We start from the raw sequence: 18037 nt of genomic DNA, 5'->3' as shown, positions 1-18037 counted from the left end.
CAAGGCAAGCAGCTTGGTTAGCAGGAAAGACAGTGGGGACGGGGGAGAGAGGCAGCAGAGGGTCCTGGGGAGCAGAACTGCTTCCCCCATTCCAGGCACGGATCGTTCCCGTGCCCACAGCGGGGAGGAGGCGGGCGGAGATCACGGGCTGAGCTCCACAGCGCGCACAGGGAGCGCCCATCCACCAGGGCGGCTGATTCCCTGCTCCGCCGCTCCGCAAATCTGCAAGTCATCCCAGCGCCCCAGCACCTCTCCGGCCCGGCTCGCACGTTCCAGGCGTTTTCCTGGAGGAGCACAGCAGAACCCAGCAGCAAGTTTTCAACGGGCTAATTCGGCTGAAACAGTATTTTCAGGCAGAATCGCATTTTCACGCAGAAAGACAAAACTGACTATCTGGGGCCCAGTGCAACCTCTCTGCTGTCTATCAGCCTTGGGAACAGAGCAAAGCTACAAAAACACAAATGCTGAAAACAGCGAAGCAACCTGAGCCCAGGGAGCACTGCTTGCTGCCATTATAAAAGTGCCACTTCCCGGGACTCCGTTCTGTATCTTTTTGTGCAAAAAGCACCACAGAATCAGCTTTTCATGAACATTCCACACTCCTTTATTTGCATCATACAATGACACTGTTTTTATATTTAGGCACAGTACTGAAGAGCACTGTTTCTTGCAAACACATCATAAATATCACTGTGATTAATAATAGCAAGCAATGTGAGCCCCTCCTTAAGAGGTCTTCTAAAAACACAGTCTCTTAATCTGATTTTGGCTCATTTAGTGCAAATGCTTCAAATATTTTAACTTTAAAAAAATGTGATTTAATATTTCAGGTTTTAAAAGCAAGCTTTAGTTCTCTGAACACCCTCCCACATACACTACCTACAGCAAGCAACTCCACATAGCTGGTACTGGTAGAACATTTCAGACAAACGCAGCAACTCAAGGCAGTAAGGATTCACCAAGGAACAGTGAATCTGCTTCCCTTAGTAATCTGGCTCAAAGTCCTACATCATTAAATAAAATAATGCATGTCATCTGTTGTTTTGGTTATTACCTAGTCAACAAACCTGTGTGGGTTTTAGTCATCACTGGCCTTTTAAGTTTCACCTGCACAGCAAAAAAAAACCATCTCTCCCAGGTGTGAGCAGAAAGTGCAGCGCCAATAAATTTTATCTTTCCAAAACTGTGGTAATGCAAATTTATTCTAGAGTTATCAACTAGATTCACTTTATAGCTCAAAGGTTACGATATTTCTTATTTGACAATTTATACTTTTGATCTTTCTTTATGAATTTGATCTTCTTTTCCAATTTAGGAAATTTTCACAAAGACCTTTCTTCTAGTGTGTGGCTTTAGTCAGGTTTCTGACCTCATTTTTTTTCCACAGGCTCCTCCTTCTCTAACACATTATATGATCTTGAAAGACTCAGCATTTGTGGCCACGTCACAGAAGTATTTACTTTGGCTTCTATTCTGTCAATTGTTAGACACCAAGGCTGGTCAGCCTTGTGCTTTTGCCACTCTAGCTAACACTCTTAAGGCACTCAATAAACACTGTAAGGCAACTTCCCCTTTCTTTTAAATGTCCCCTTGGAATTTTTCTTGGCTTTATGGCACACACACAAACCTTACCTGCCAGGCAGTCAGGATCTGAAGCTCCTGTTCCTTGTTTATCCTCTTTACACCTACTCTACCTCACCCTTTGTCCAGAAACAGAGACAGAGCAGGGAACCTTGACAGTGCCGATAGAATACCCAGCACAACAGAATTTTAGTCCACATATAAAATGCCAAAATAAATAAACTACTGTTAAGGATAAGGTGAGCCTGGACACCTGCAGGCAAGCGGGGAGGGCTGACAGAAGTAGTATTAGGTGATGCAATAACATAAAGTTTCATGAAGGAGACAAAGAAGAAAAGTAAAATGAAATAGGGAGACTAGGCTATAGACTTTGGCATCTTTTAACCCTGCATTTGACATTTAACCTGTCAAATGCAGGAATCCTTTTAAGAGCTTATGAACCAAAGCACCAAAGTGTGTGATGCCCACATTCCCAGAGAAAGATGAGTAATTCAATTTGCACAGATCCACTGACCAGACACTGCTAGTCACTAGAAGGCTGATAACAGCTAATTAAAAATATTTCTACTATGCTATCTTGGCTGTCTTACTGATTTTTTTGGATAATTTGTTTCTGGCTAGGGTTGGAGGGGAGGAGTGTTGTTTAGGCTTGAGCGATTTGGGTTTTTTCATACTGCTGGTTTGACTTTCCACCCTTGTGTTTTAACTGAAATTAAACAGCATAAGTCTTTCAGAAACAAAAGACAAGATGACAGAGCCAGAGGACGGCTATGAGAAAAGACACCCTCCCAGCAAGGCTCGGAAAGGCACCACGAGCGGGGAAGGGGCAGCGGCAGCGCCCACAGCACCGGGGCGCCGCCGAGGCCGGAGCGAGGAGCGGCAGGACCGGAGCTCGCCGGGCTGCGCTGTAATTAAGAGCCGCTGTCCCCGATCGCCTCCCACGCCTTCGCCAACTTGACAGCACGGAGGGAAGTGGAAACCTGTCTCACTCTAATATTTATCAGGCTCGTTTGTCAGAGCCATTGTCCGCCGGCGAGCAGGAGACACCGGAGACACGCGTGCCCGCCGCGCTGTCTGTAATTACAGCGCGCTGGATGGCCGGGCAGACGGCTGACAGACAGACAGACAGACAGACCGACAGACCTCCTCTCCCGCGGGCGCGCCACGGCACCCCGCCGCCACAGTGGGGACCGGGGGCTCCCCCAGCCCCGCGCACCCCAGGCCGCGGCCGCCACCCCCGCCCCGGCCGGAGCCGCCGCGCCCTCGCCCCGCTCCGGAAGCGGCTGCGCCCGGTCCCGCCGCCCGCCCGGAGCGGCCGGGGAGCCGCCCGCGGCCCCGCTCACCTGCTCGGGCTCCATGGCGCCGGCGGCGGGCGCGCAGTAGAGGGTGATGGCGGCCAGCCCCTGTTCCATGCTCCCGCCCGCCGCGGCGCCGGGGGAGGGCGGCAGCGGGCCCGCCGCGGCCCGGGGAGGCGAGCGCGGCCGGGCGGCACCGCCCGCCACACCGCCCGCCGGGGCGGTGCCTGCGGCCCGCGGGGCCGGCCGCGAACAGGAGCCGGCGCCCGGCCGGCAGAGACTGGGGCACCGCCGCCACCGGCTCCCGTCATTTCGCTTCTCCCCGCAGGCCGGCATTAACCGGAGCCGGGAGGGAGGCGCGGGAGAGGCCAGGGGCGGCCGGGCTGCCGGGGACAGCCGTACCGCCACCGAGGCGGAAACGTGCCCTCACTGCGCTGAGGGAGAAGCACCGTTCTGGGGCAACACGCACATCATCTCCCCAAAACAGCGTGAAAACCTGCAAAATAATAGAATAATATTTGAAGAAGCAGATGGAGTTCCTTGCCAGTAGTTAGGGGGCTTAGTAGCCCAGGACCACCCTTGCTCAGTTTTGCAGGATTGGGTGATGATTCAGGTAACTCAGCCCTTTGTAAAGAACGAACGAACCCTTGAATAAGAAAGAAATGCAGACCAAGGGGGTCCTGGCCCTTGGGCTGCGGCTGGGTGAGAAAATAACATGCATGCCCAGGAGAGTGGGAGAAGTGTTTGCCAGGTGAGAGATTTGCTCAGCTGCTCCTGGAGAGAGGTGGGAGCCCTTCTGCCTCCAGTGTGCGCTGATCCCGGCAAAATGTACATTAGCAAATGTGAACTACCAGTGAAAACAGCTGAAGGTGGAAGCATCTGAAACATTCTTTTTATGGGATTGAGAAGGGAGCAGTTTAAAATTTTTTTGGAGGGGGTTGAACCAATGGCTGTAACATGCTCTTACATGACAGCAAGAGCGGTCTTTCAATCCTGCATCATTAAGAACAGTTTCCAAAAAATAACACTCTATAGCACAATATGGGCTCTTAGACACTTGCTTAGTCATATCATCAAAGCATAATCCAGAGCCCATGACAAAAGCCCAGGTAAAGCACAGAAGCCTCAAACTTATACCAGCATAAGGCAGAAAATGTTCCTTGTGAAAAGGGCTGACATAAAATGTATGATTACAGAAACAGTAACTACAGAATGAAAGGTTAGACTGTTATTTTAGACACTACAGGGCTGAATATCTGCTTAAGGGATTACAACAAACATACATCTCCTAAAGTTCCAAAGAAACAAACTAATGTTAGGATACATAAATATTTCTTACCCTCAACAGAGTATACATTCTGTTTAGTGAAGGACTGGTTGGATACAGTAACAGCTCCTTAAGAGCAGCATTAAATCATCAACCAACCAACTTGCTTTCCTCCACCTCTGCTGTGGTTGTAGCAGTTGTACAGTCATATTGAACTTAATCTTTCACCTCCCAGAACAACTGGCATTTGCAACTTGGACAAGTTTAATAAATTTAGCACATTAATGTAATGTTGAAAGTCCTATGGAAAGGTAAAGAGTTAACAAATAAAGCCATAGCTGTTTGTGTGTGTGAATAGTTAATTGTCCAGCTTCCATCACACAGCTATCCATTGACCATCATAACCATTTCCTCTTAGCAGGCTGCTCAGCAGCAGCCTGAGCTCAAACAGCTCAGACAAAAGCTTGTCTGACAGCAGCAACAGCTTTCAGCAAGATCTACACAGGAAGACAGACTTCAGTCTTCTAAGCACTTCTAGTGAATTTTGCTTGACCCTAGCTCTTCAAGGTTCTTGTATGCTAGACAAAACTTTTCTGCAGACTTTTCTGAGATGTCATAGAGGGTGAGGACAAAAACCCTAATGCAAGAAAATGGTGCTGGGAGTGTTGTTACACGTTTGCCAGGAAAGTGTTATTTGCATCAAGATATGAAAGGCCATGTAAGTCACCAATCCATTTAGATGTGCTCCTATATAGTTGAACTCTTGTTCTTAGTGCCTCCATCACGGATGTGTTTTTTTCCCAGGCTTGAGATCCTCAGGCAATTTTTCTAAGCAGGCTCCAAAGTATTTTCTACCTGGCTTCCTAATGTAAGAGCAATATACACTTTGTTAATTCCAGCATATATCTCAGAAATACCGATAACACATACTTTAAAGGAAATGCCTTCTCAACTTGCCCTTGTCTCTGCCAACACTCAGGTAGTGACAGCTCTCCTTGTATCTGGTTGCAGTTTTAGTACTTTGGAAATGGCGAACTAAAAGTTAAAACTAAATGTAAGCCACAAGCTGAAAATAGAGTTAAATTGTTGGTAACTTGACAGTCTGACTGAGCCTGTCCTGCAGCACAGTGCTTCACTGTTCATCCTCAATATCCCTATTCATGGTTGATTTCCATCAAAAGCATTAACCATCCACTCTCCCCTAGGGACGGCATTTCAAACCAAGATTTCATACTCTTTCCTGCATGGTTTTGCATATTGCATTGGTTTATACTGCTCAAGAACTGAAAATACTATAAAAAAGAAAAATCAGGTTTTAGTAAGCACACCACTATCAGCAGCTTGTGTTCACACACCAATGCAAGGACTCATTATTTTGTTATATTTAAAATACAAAGATTCAAATTAACTGATCCTTGTGCAGATTAATGCAGCGCACTTAGGTAGATGGCATACTTGAAGATTTTTCAGCATCCTCCATGTACTGAACACATACCATTAATCAAGCAGGAGATAGTTTCACATTATAAACTACATTACAGCATAGCTCATGTTTTATTAGTGCAAGAGTCTAATGTCATATATGAGACATTCCCTGTTAGCTGCCATCTCAGAGAACTGGCTGACAGAGGGACCCACTTGTTTTAACTACTGCATTTAACTTTTATCTAAACAGCAGCAATAGGTGTCCATTTACACACTAAACACTGCAGTATATTAAAATTTATAATACACCCTCTTACCCTAAGATAAGGGTACAAGATCTATGCTGGATTTCAAGGTTCATCTTGGTCTACCTAGTTTCTGAATTGTGCCTGTGGATTCTACCCTTTTTATATTAACAGAGTAAACTGAAATATTAAACTGCTATAGGAAATTAAGATTAGAATGTAGCTGAGTTAGGGCAATATGTTCTGACAAATACAGCTATCTCTGTTTAAAGTTCAGTACCAGCACAGAATTCCACCTAATATGCTTTAGAAATTACCTGAGAAAAAAGGAACTGCTTAACTGGCAGCCTGGTATGAAGATGATCTTCATTATACAAGACAGTTTGGTATCTGCACACCTGTATTTTTTCAGTCCCTTGATTCTTTGTGTATAGGGGAAGAACGATGAAATTCTATATGACAAAGTCTTGTACAAACCTGAGCACAGCACATCCACTTTCTAAAAATGCTCCACAGATGAGCACCAACAGCACATTTTTAGGTACTGAGCTATTCTTATTGTATTTATGCCAAACATGAGTTACAACAGTCTTTAAAAAAAAACAACAAACTAACTAAGAAAATCTCATTACACACTAAAAGGAACTGAAGAGACAGGCCATTCCCTTGTTTATAACCACTTAAATTTTATTTTACAGTATATTTGTGACATTTTATGTTACTATAACCAAAGATCAGGGTTGTTTACAAATATAATGGCTGCCATTTGATGTAAACGATTAAAAAGTGTCTCTAAATATTAAAATTTTACATCATGATTTTGTTTTATTAAATTGAATTGCTCTTTGTGCCATCAGTTATTAGTGGAGAGGAACTAATTTAAGCAAAAATAGTTTTCAGAAATTAGATGTAGAAACTGAGAAGCCTGGGTAAGATTTCAAAAGACCACTCTCTCATCACTGTAAAAAGGAAGAAAGCAAATTCATTTACTGAAGTTGCAATGAAGAGTCAACCAAGTCCATTTGTATTAAGGCTTCTTTACATATTATTGAATCCCATCATGCCTTTCATATTCCCAGCAGCACCTTGTTGAAATTGTCTCATCATTGACTGCAAACCAGCCATGCCACCTGCAGAAAATAAGTGAGAACGTGAAAGTGTTAATGAACTCTGAGGCACAGCTCTCTTGCTTGAGGCATCCTTCCTGTACACACACTCTTCCAGTAATATACAAAGGCAGAAGCCCAAACTGTGAAACCAGGTTTAAACAGCTATTGAAAATAAAGAATGGAGTGAGTAGTCACAGAAAGGTGTGCAAAACATCAGGCTTTAAGATGATTTGTGCATTAAGAACTAGACAGAAGAAAAAACTTGATGGAATGACTATTATCAGTCAGTAAGGTTCAGTTATGGGAGGCCTTATTTAACGTTGCTCTTGTAAAATTTAATCACTTGAGCAAATCTTAGAAGAGAAGGGAAGGGAAGTCTAGGAAGATCTGCTTTACCACAGACATCCTTCACTATTCCAAGTACTCATTTTGAGAGCTGAATCCAAATGAAAAACTAGATTAAGCACTGCTAAGTGCAAAGTATTTGGACTCAACTTTCTGATTGTTTTTAGAAAACCCCAGAAATACTTAATACTGATATATACTGCAGATAGTCTCTCATCCCCTTCCTCACTTCTGTATCTCAAATGCTCCACTATAACTGACAGTCCTCTCTTGAAGCTATAAAAAGTCAGCACATACCCATATGATGAAGAACTCTTGGATCCATCATCTTTGCCATCTGCTGATTCAGTTTGGCCAGCTGAGATGGGTTTACGTTCTTGGACATATCACCACCTAAATAAAATGAAAAGAGCAATCATAAGAAAGTGGATTAACAAATGGTGCTAGAAACAAAATAAATCCAAATGTTACCTCCTAATTCTAGATTCATATCCATGAGCCCATTATTAGAAGTTACTACATCAGCCACTAAAAGTCTATTTAGGATGAACACTCCCTGCACTCCACAAACCAGACTGAAGTGTTAGTACTGTAGTAGCAATCAAGTCTGCATTGACAGAAATACAGTAGCTTTCCTTGCTAAGATACACACTGGTGTCATGAAGAACAGTGCAGCTCTTACCAGGGAAATAAAAGAAATTTCAAACATTGTGAAAACGAGCAAGCTACAACTCACTTTCTCCCCTCTGTAATCAGTGTTTTCTCATTTCTTCTGTGTACACACATCAAGTGACCTCCCCCCTTAGTTAATAAATTTTAGAGTGGGGTTTTTGGTATTGGTTTGGAGGTTTTTTACCTTTGAAAAGCCCTTTGATGCCTCCCATCTTTTTCACCATCTGCGCAAACTTAGTGTATTGGGTCAATAGCTCCTGAACATCTCTGGTAGAAACACCAGAGCCTCTTGCTACTCTTTGGATTCTTCCTGGCTGCTTACTGAAAACTTTGGCACCATCTGTACTGTCAAGTTCTGCAATTACAATGTGGAAAAGAAAAATCCATTGAGTCACTGACATTAAAAACTGTTACAATTGGTAACAAACAGCAAACCTGTTTTCACTGTTGAGAATTTAATTTTGAGACAGAGAATAAAAACTTAAGTTTTAAAAGTGACAATGCAAAATTTTACATAAATCACTGAGGCATAATATTCTAGGAAGTAATACTAAGAAGCTCTTATCTTCATATGTTAATCACTGTGATAGAAAAAAAGCTGTATGAATAAATTATGCTCTTGGGATACTTGGTCTAAAGCCATATTAATGGGTTTAGCACAAGGGAAGAGCATACTACTAAAGGAATTCTAGGTGGAATAGAAACAACACTTTGAATTCCAGAGACCAGGCTATGTCACCAAGTAAATTTGAGGGTGAGTAGGAAAAAGACAGCAATGTCTGATTAAAGATTAACATACCTTATCAATTTGCAAGTACAGCATTTATAATTCATGAACAGTTACAATACAATGACTAAAAGTACATTGATTTCCAATAGAATGGAAATTATTTGAAATCCCACCTATTTTACACAAGATAGAGAGCAGCAACAGGAAAAGTATCTCTAGATATTTAGATTTATTAAGAAATTTGGAGACACATGTACTCCTTGTGATTCCCAAGAATGTTAAATATTTCTTGTCATTTTCTGTCATGGTACATGCTGCAATATGAATTTTTCCAGAAACATCTCTAAATAAGCTTGTTCAACAATCAAGAAAAAAAACAGAGGGTGAAATTTGTATTACCTTGATCATTCATACTGTCCATTATAGTCATGAGTTTCTTTAGCCTTGCCATTGATTCCTGTTCATTGCCTTTACTCATGAAGTCAGTTCCAAAACCAGGGATCATGCCCTTGTTTCAAGAAAGGAAAACAAAAGCTGTGTCAGAATAGGCAAAACTAACTTTATTAAGCAGAAAGAAATATAGACAGCAACTGTTAGTTCAGTAGTTGCATACTGCAGTAGGCAAATAATTTCACCTTTTTAAAAACAGAACACAGATTATAACAAATTTCAATTAAGAGTTTTAAAATAAAATTATTTTGGGGATAACTAACCAAGATCTGACTGAATGGTCCCATTTTCATGATGTTTTGGAATTGTTCATACATATCTCTTAATGTAAATTGACCTGAAGCACAACAACAAAAGAAAAGTTAGCAGAAGTCACACCAGCATTTTGCTCTTACTCTCCTTTTTACTCTTGATTCATAAGGTAAATATTATACTACATAAATAAGTAGATAAATAAATCTCTTCACTCTTCGTATGGCTAAACAGTTTCAGATGGCACATGCTGAACCATTAAGCTAATTTTTCTGCAGTTGTAGTCTGACAGACTTTTGTTTGAAAAACACAACTCAATTTACTTGGCTGCCACATTTACTGGAGAAAGAAAAACTGTTCTTCACTGAGCACAAACAAGTTGTTTGTGTCTACACACAGCACAAATGAACTCAGTGGTCTCTGCCACAGAGCACCTGCCATGGTCAGGTCACTGTAATGCTCCTGCAATTCAGATCTTGGGAATAACTTACCATGTTTTAGCTTCTCTATGAGTGCTTCATTATCATCCAACTTCAACTCATTTACTTTATCTATCAATCCTTCAATATCACCCATACCTGGATAAAGAAAATAGAGCTGAAATTAGCATTAAAAAAATACACTTTGACTTTCCATTATCCAATTCTAAGTGTCTTTTAAGTACAGTTGTACATTGGACATACCAAGCAGCTTGCTGATGAAAGGCTGTGTTTTAAAGGGTTCAAAGTCATCTATGTGCTCGCCAGTTCCAATAAAAATAATAGGACTCTTTGTGGCAGCAACTCTGCAATGAAATATATTTTATGAAATGGCCTCTCAAACACCATCCATCTTTTATACTATAGTCAGCTAGGTATCATCAACACTATGCATTGTGTCTCAAGGATCCGCCCTACTCCTCACACCATTAATGAAAAAACACCCTGCACTTGGATGTTTAGCTCAGAGTAGTTAAAAAGATTGTTCTCTAATTAGTATTTTATAAAATACAAACTCTGAAAAAAATCAGAAATAGAATTTGCTAATTTTCACTGCTGAGTTTAAGAAACTTGAGAGGTAATAAAAAAATAAATCTTCTCCAGTTTATCCTAATACTGGGCTATTACTGATACTAATGACAATACTGTCAGATGACAGGCATTGATTACAATTTCTTCAAGGTACCTCATACAAAAGACAATCTCATTTTCAACACAGGAAAAAGCTCCAACATAAGAAAACTCAGAACCTTTCCACCACTCTGGCATTATCTTTTAGATAAAATTTAGTTTCCAGTCCACAGACAGTACAGGGCAAACACAGCACACTTAAAGCACACAAGCATACAACAACTCAAACAACAGCAAAATGGAAATACCAAAAGCTTTAGTCTTCTTCTTCAACATTATGCTACAGATAAAGCAAAATACATATGGCAGTTAAGGAACTCTAACACTTCAGGTCACAGACAGGCAGGGATTTAGCAAGTCAGGGGCAGTTATTTTGACTGTTTTAACAAAACATCTCAGCTGCAGACAAGCTGTATCATTGAAAGACAGTTGAAACAATCACATAAGGCTGAAGATAAAATGTAGCATTTTCTGGTCAAAACTCTGCCAAGATACAGGACATGTAAAGTCCAACAAGAATGGAATTTGGGTAAGCATGACAGCAGACAACTTTTCATCAAGTTTCTGGACACTGCCAATCCAGGAGTTTGATCTGTATTATAGCTTTAAGGTCACATATGATGAGGTACAGCTTTTCCCCTTTTGGAAGAAATCTCTTGAGATGCAAAACTCTTCTTTCTGGAAAAATGCCTAATACACAATAGGCAATGAATATTGCTTGATGCAGATTTCAGAAGACAAAAGTCTGACCTGTGACAATACAAACTACTGTACTGAAAATACATCCTATCACTGAATGCTGATGTTAAGCATCATGAGCAGGTGATCCTGCCCACCAGAAGAAGGATAAGAATCTAAGTGTGACTGTGACTGACTTAGATTCTGTGCAGTGTGCCAGTGACACTCCCCAGGACAGGTTTCTGTGAGACACTAACACATTTCACAGCTGGCTGTGCACAGCCAGATGTTGGACACTGTTGTACCCCACTGGTACTTACGCACTAAGGGCTCCACCTCCTTTGGCATGTCCATCCAGCTTAGTGACAATAACAGAAGCCACATCTACTTTGTCTTTGAAAGCTTTAGCTTGAGCTTCACAAGCTTGGCCAATGGAAGCATCCATCACATAAACGATGTTATCTGGTTGCTAGGAGAAATGAGATACACAAAAGAATCGTTTCCTGCTTTACTAAACAATATTCATGCATTATTATTATTATTATTATATAGGTTCAGTAGCAGAACTTACTGCAATAACAGTATATAAGAGCTGTATGCTAGGGTTTAAAACAGGACCACTGTTTTATGAACAGTATTATCTAAGAACCATTTAAAAAATTCTGATGCTGAATGACTATATGATTCATCTACAACACAAAACATTACAATTTAATAGGTTTGTGCTTATTAGTTATGATTCAAGTGATTATAGCCAGTATCTTGAGCCAATAAGATAATTAGTATCGACAAGCGCTTATTGGCTAATGTCTTCAATATGGTTTTACATTCAGAAATTTAAGACATCCATTCCTCTAAAAATAAGTTAGCATTACCAGGAATTGTGTGGGAAGTGTCACATTGTTATGCAAGACCACAGAGTCAAACAAATAGCCAGACTTTTTAAACCCATAGAAACAACAGCTTCATTTACATATCAAAACTCTTGAAAGTTATCCAATCATCTTCTCTTTCTCAGTGCAATTATTTGTGACAATCACAGAAAGTTTAGTATTCATAGTTAAAGGAAACCAGACTAGACTGGTTCTTTCATCTAGTTTTTCAATGCAAAGATCCTGAAAAGGAAAAGTTAAAGCAGGAATGGCAGTCTGATTATATGCAAGCATCCTTGAACAGAAAAATAGAAGAATTAATCATAAAAGTAACAAGCACTGGGTATTTAGTCTTTGTTTATTCATATCTGTTTGTAATTTCTAATATCATCTAGGAGTTAAAGCAAAATGCACACAGAACATTAGCATAAAGATTAATCAACTGTCATCAAATGCCAAGTTACTGCATTTCTCAAAACTACTCACTATGGCATTAGCAACTTGTAACATTTCTTCAAACAAAGAGTCTTCTTGTTTGTGACGTCCACTTGTATCAACAATGATAATTTCAAAGTTTTCATTCTTAAATTTCTCAACACCTTCTGAGGCAATTATTACAGGATCCATTTCTGTATAACTGATTGAAAAGAGAAAGATTCAGAATTTCATCATTTGACTATAAACGTGTTAAGTATAAGTCTATCTGGATTTCAAGAGGGAACTCCTCTTATGCAAAGCAAAAATTGGTTACAAATACGTCTTCCTAAGCCATTTACCCTTACTTCAGCTCAGTGAACTGAAGCACAAAGCCTGAAGCCTGTCTCACCTGCTGGCAGCTGCAGTAAGTTCTACAAGACCCTCTCTCAAATAGGATTTAGCTGAGCATCTAGACAGTTCACCTTCAGTGAATCTTAGGGGAAAGTTATTTACTGCTTTATAAGAAGACATTTCAGGTCCACCTCTGTTTCTATTTGATAATAAAAATTAAGCATCCAAAAAATTATATCCTTTGATCTGTGAGATACTTCTCAAAAATCTGGCCATGTCTGGTAAAAGTCTGTGAACTGCTATACATCAATTAAGCACCATAGGGAATTATTCCTGGACACCTGATCTCTTTGTACACTGTCCTACCTGCTACTCCTGGCAATATACTGAACTGGACAGAATTTTCATCTGATCAGAGCAAGTATTACCCAAAATATATTATTAAAATGAAAGCAATTAGGCCATGCAAGATGGGGTTTAGTGCAAAATGTTCAGAACAGAACAATACATAACTGGAGTTGAATTGTTCTCCTAAGTGCTTCTGGAAGATGCTTACCTCCCATAAAAGGGAATTCTTGCTTTTGTGGCATTCTGCTTTAACTGGTCAAAAGCACCTGTAAGACAGGTATAGTCAAGGGACTGCTTAAGGAAATCTTCAAATATTATAGATAGAGAAGTACATCATTAAAGTCTGTGTTACCTGCTCTGTATGTGTCTGCACATATTAGACAAGTCTTCCAGCCTTTCCTCTGATAGAAGTATGCTAACTGAAATGAAACCCAAAACAAGTAGTTACACCAAAGTCCCACTGACATGACACTTCTAACAGCCACAAGTCACACACAGAGGACACAAACTCAAGCCAGCCCTTCTATAAGTGAGGCCACAGAGTAAGACTGTTCATGGTTAGCATGGCCATTATTTAGGAAAACAGATCATAAATGATTATTAATGGCAAGATGAAAACACCTGCTTGACTCTGCTTCTGATTTTAATTTCTTGAAATGGCAATCTCTAGGAATGACTACAAATAATTTAAGTTCCCATTTTACTAACTCCTGAATTCTTCTTAGTGTTAATACTGCAGGTTGGACTAGCATGTAGAAACTACCCAATGCAATACTTCAATATCCAGTACCATAATGGCTACAACTTGTACAGTTCTATGTTTTTGTACTTTCAGAGGAACAAAGATATTTCCATTGAAAGGATATGTTTTAAAGCAGTGGACAGAATCCTTAACCTTCCTACAACGCTCAGCTTCACAGCTGCTACATATATTCACAAAACACTGACCAAATACAAACATTCAAAATAAAGTTCACCTACATAAGCACTAAGAAAGTCTTCTGAAATCAGAGCAGGCTATGCTGAATATTTCACTATATGTGCACTTCAAAAGGAGATGACAAAAAACAATGAAGATGTGTCTTTTTTCCACAGAATAATTTCTCCTCACAACTTGGAATGCACCAAGCTCTGCCCTGGGGTGAATGAGTGAGTCAAGAGCTTATGGTTTAAGCTAAAAGGGCAGATTAGTGAGGGTGATGCTGTTGTAGGTGTTTGTTACAGACCACCTGATCAGAAGGAGCAAGTGGATGAGGCTTTCTATGGGCAGCTTGAAGCAGTCTCAAAGTCATAGGCCCTGGCTCTTGAGGGGACCTTTAACTACCCTGACATCTGCTGGAGAAGCACAAACAGTCCAGGAGGTTCCTGGAAAATGGAAAGCAGGGATTACAACTTCCTGTCACAGGAAGGGGGACAATCCCACAAGGAATGGTGTGCTGTTTCACCTCACATTAACAAACAGGGAAGGCCTTGTTGCAGATGTGAACGTATGTGGATTCAGAGCATTCTTTTTTTAGCCTTAAAAAAATACAAACACAAATTTCCTCAACGAGTCTGGGGCTGGAAGAGGTTTCACATTAACTTACACTTAACTGATACCTTGTATCTAATACAAGGGCCAAATTCCACTGTTTTTCTAAATAAGTAATGGCATGAACACCCATTCTTAGTATTTAGTCTTAAACCTAGAAAGTGAACTACTGTGGTTTAACTAAGTACAAGGACAAATAAAGACTCTCTTATAGGGTACTGTTTTATCAAGAGTTCAGTTTAAAAATCTGTGAAGGAAGTCCTACAAGCCATAAATTGTCCCAAAAGAATTTTACTTTCAACATTCATTTATCTCAGAAACCCCTCTGCAAACATATCTCTACATGGTAGTGAGTTAGAACTTTCCTACTAACAAAACCAGCACAGATCACAAGCCAAACCTACCTAAGGAGCCCAGTGACCACCAGCTTTCCCAAGCAAAAAAAAAACCAAACCAAAACCAACAAACAAATCAAAAACCATGCAAAGAGATCCACTGCACTTACCTTTGAACAAGTTGTTGTTTTACCACTTCCTTGCAAACCAACGAACATTATAATATTCTGTTTTCCTTTGGTAGGTGTCCATGCCTTGACTCCAGGATCTACAAGCTGAAGAACGAAGCACAGAAAGCACAGAACAGTTGGTGTCACAGTAATGCTAGGTGCCTGGTTTCATATTCAAAGGAGAAAAACAGTTTTTGCACACTCTCATCCTAATCTGGCTTAGATTTTTGATGATTTACAGTGAACAACAACAGTCCTTACAAGGTATCTATAATATATAAGGTTCTGCATAATAATTCTGCAACAACAACAGTGTTAATTTCTTTGTAACACCCAGCACAGTCAGGCTGTGGCCTGTATATATGGCACAAGGGTAACAAGCACCACAGAAAGGTGACCTCCACCCCTCTTGTCACTGCTCAGGATGGGCTTCCTCCAGTGAGAATCCTACAGCACAGAGGGCTTTCTAGGGTTGCAGCCTCACTTGTGAAATGAGTAGAAGGTAGATACATTCCTGAGAGCCACCAGATCTGTGGGCACAGACTACAGAAGAACAAATGACTACACTGTAAATTGGAAAGAGGGCAGAATACACATACTCAAGTCCTGATTTGACCAAGCAGGCAGATTAATGAGAAATGTTGCATTGAGCTGCTGGGTTGTTGTTTATCACTTTTCCAAAGGCTTATCAGTAGTTGGAACATTAGGGTAGCAAAGCTGTATGCTGGGACAACCAGAAGCAGTCCAGAAGCTAGCAGTACTTTACTCGTCTTTACAATTCAGTTGAAGAATAAGAACAATTGAACTCAAAGCTTAAACTGAAGTTAGTCTGAGAAATGCCCAGGATTTCTCAATGCAGTTTCAATGAGAATACTGCTGTTTGCAGTACTGCAGTTGTGCTTTCACATCAGAAAGCCTGACTGCAGGTACCACATAACCACCTAAAAGCTTGCCTTGCTACTGCACTACTGCCAAGCCCAGACTGTACAAGGAAAGTGATGCAATGCAGAATTTTGAAGTCCTACCTTAACAAGCTCTTTAAAGACTGCATGCTGGATCATTTTTCTTTTGTTAAGGCCAGATGCCATTTCTTCAAGATCAATTGCAGACCTGAGTTTGAGAAAAGCATGGAACACCAGTATAACTTAAAGCATCACTTGAACCTAGTAATAGAGTTTTTGGAACTGAAACAGCACCCTGATTTGTCCTGAGTTTTCAGATAGGATGTACTTAAGAAGTAACATGCATTGGAGACATTCTTATGCAGAGCACAAAAACAGGTTTCTAAAATGCATCTTTTAGACTTGTATTTACTTAAATTAATCTGAAAATAGGCAAAGTAACAGTGCTAGTCACATACACAGATTTATTTATAGCCAGCACAGAACATGTGAAGATTATGTGTCTAGGAAGTAATGAAGAACTTGTTTATCAGACGACTCAACTGATGACAGCAGAAGACTTTTGAAACAAGCCTGTAACAGCAATAAATGGCTAAATTTGACCAAAGACTCTTTTGATGGAACTGGCTAAACATTTAGTTCAAACAGCTGCTTTCCTGTTCAAAGTAAACTGTGTGCTTCTAAAAAACCCCAACATATTAAGTTACAAATTAGTTGTTCTTTTGTAACCTCAAATCACAACTTTTACAAATATCAAAAGTTAAATGCATTTTGATTATTTCACTTACTTGACATTTTCTCTAAGTTGCTTCACAAGTTTGATATTAACATCAGCTTCCAGTAATGCTGTACATACTTCTTTTAACATAGCATTTAAAACCTTTGGAATATAAAAGAAAAATCAGAAAATTGTTTTACAATACACAGAGATTAACTAGGCCACTATTAGATCAAAATAAGAATGTGAAAGTCTATTTAAGATATAATCATGGTTTTCACAAATTAAATGCATGTAGTCCTATCATGAAATCAACTGTCACAAAAAAGTCTGTGCATTTGTTCCTACATAAAGACAATTTAAATCTGAAAGGGAAAGGTTCTCAATTGTAACAACTGAACACTAGCACAAAACACTTCCTACTGCATTATGGCCCACAGCTCATATGGCAGCAAGACTTCCTGAACTCCCCTCTGGGTACTCCTTAGAGAGCACACCAACAAAACCTCAGATCACAACACCATTCTGTAACAGCATTCCTTAGCTAAAGACAGACACCCTGCTACTTGAATTTTCAGACACTGGACTGCTGCTCTGACTGTAGGCCTTTTAGGCAAGCAGGTGCCTCAGCTGGAAACCCTGTCTATTCTGAGTTTTCAGTCTTGAACATAAAGATTTTTCTGAAAGTAACACCTGCATAAATGGCCTCATTTTCACATCTTGAACTCTTGCAGGATGAAAGTTTCCATTGCTGAAAAAATTAATTGGGCTGTATTTGATTCAAATAAGGATATTTTTTCTCCTGGCAGAAGATACATTAAAACATTTTCTCTATGCATAAGTTCTAACACTACAGCTCTCAATTAGCCTATTTTTTAGTTACTTTAAGCCCCACATCTTTCCACCTGAAAATAATTTCTAGCAATCTGTGTATTCAGAGACACTTTGAAACCATCACATTAGGTAGTTTTCCATCTTGAATTGAACTCCTATGACAGAACACATGAGTTCTATTTCCAAACTCTTACTTAGAGAAAATACAGGCTATTCTAAGCCAAACAAAATTCCAGAACCACACACTGGTTTGAACATAAAGGCAGCAAACGCAACACATTCCCCACAATTCAGACAGCAAAGCTTACATTTGGTCTTCCACATTTCAGCTTCTAGCACCTAATACACATCTGCACAGTCTGCCTGTGCCCACACACACAAATCAGAGCAGGCACCTACCT

The 18037-nt window shown here is 40.3% G+C and overlaps 1 protein-coding gene across 2 annotated transcripts in view; it reads right to left on the bottom strand.

Annotated features, from left to right (window-relative positions):
* LOC131085089 (signal recognition particle subunit SRP54) overlaps positions 1–18037 on the bottom strand; it is a 34709-nt gene that overhangs the window by 12506 nt on the left and 4166 nt on the right. The window contains exons 3-16 of one of the 2 annotated variants that reach the window (XM_058026914.1): positions 16873–16964; positions 16208–16292; positions 15183–15287; positions 13499–13565; positions 13355–13412; positions 12517–12667; positions 11479–11627; positions 10055–10155; positions 9863–9949; positions 9383–9456; positions 9069–9177; positions 8124–8294; positions 7565–7660; positions 6475–6943 (exon numbers count right to left, since the gene is read on the bottom strand). In XM_058026914.1, coding sequence (XP_057882897.1) covers positions 6852–6943; positions 7565–7660; positions 8124–8294; positions 9069–9177; positions 9383–9456; positions 9863–9949; positions 10055–10155; positions 11479–11627; positions 12517–12667; positions 13355–13412; positions 13499–13565; positions 15183–15287; positions 16208–16292; positions 16873–16964 — 1437 coding nt within the window. In that variant the 3' untranslated portion in view covers positions 6475–6851. Of the gene's footprint in view, positions 1–6474; positions 6944–7564; positions 7661–8123; positions 8295–9068; positions 9178–9382; positions 9457–9862; positions 9950–10054; positions 10156–11478; positions 11628–12516; positions 12668–13354; positions 13413–13498; positions 13566–15182; positions 15288–16207; positions 16293–16872; positions 16965–18037 lie in introns of those variants that run through there. The other variant, XM_058026916.1, reaches the window with a different exon arrangement.

Source organism: Melospiza georgiana, chromosome 6 (assembly GCF_028018845.1).
Source record: "Melospiza georgiana isolate bMelGeo1 chromosome 6, bMelGeo1.pri, whole genome shotgun sequence".
NCBI lineage: Eukaryota > Metazoa > Chordata > Aves > Passeriformes > Passerellidae > Melospiza > Melospiza georgiana.
The sequence above is the reverse complement of the archived record's forward strand: the minus strand, read 5'-3'. Positions and strand labels throughout refer to the sequence as shown.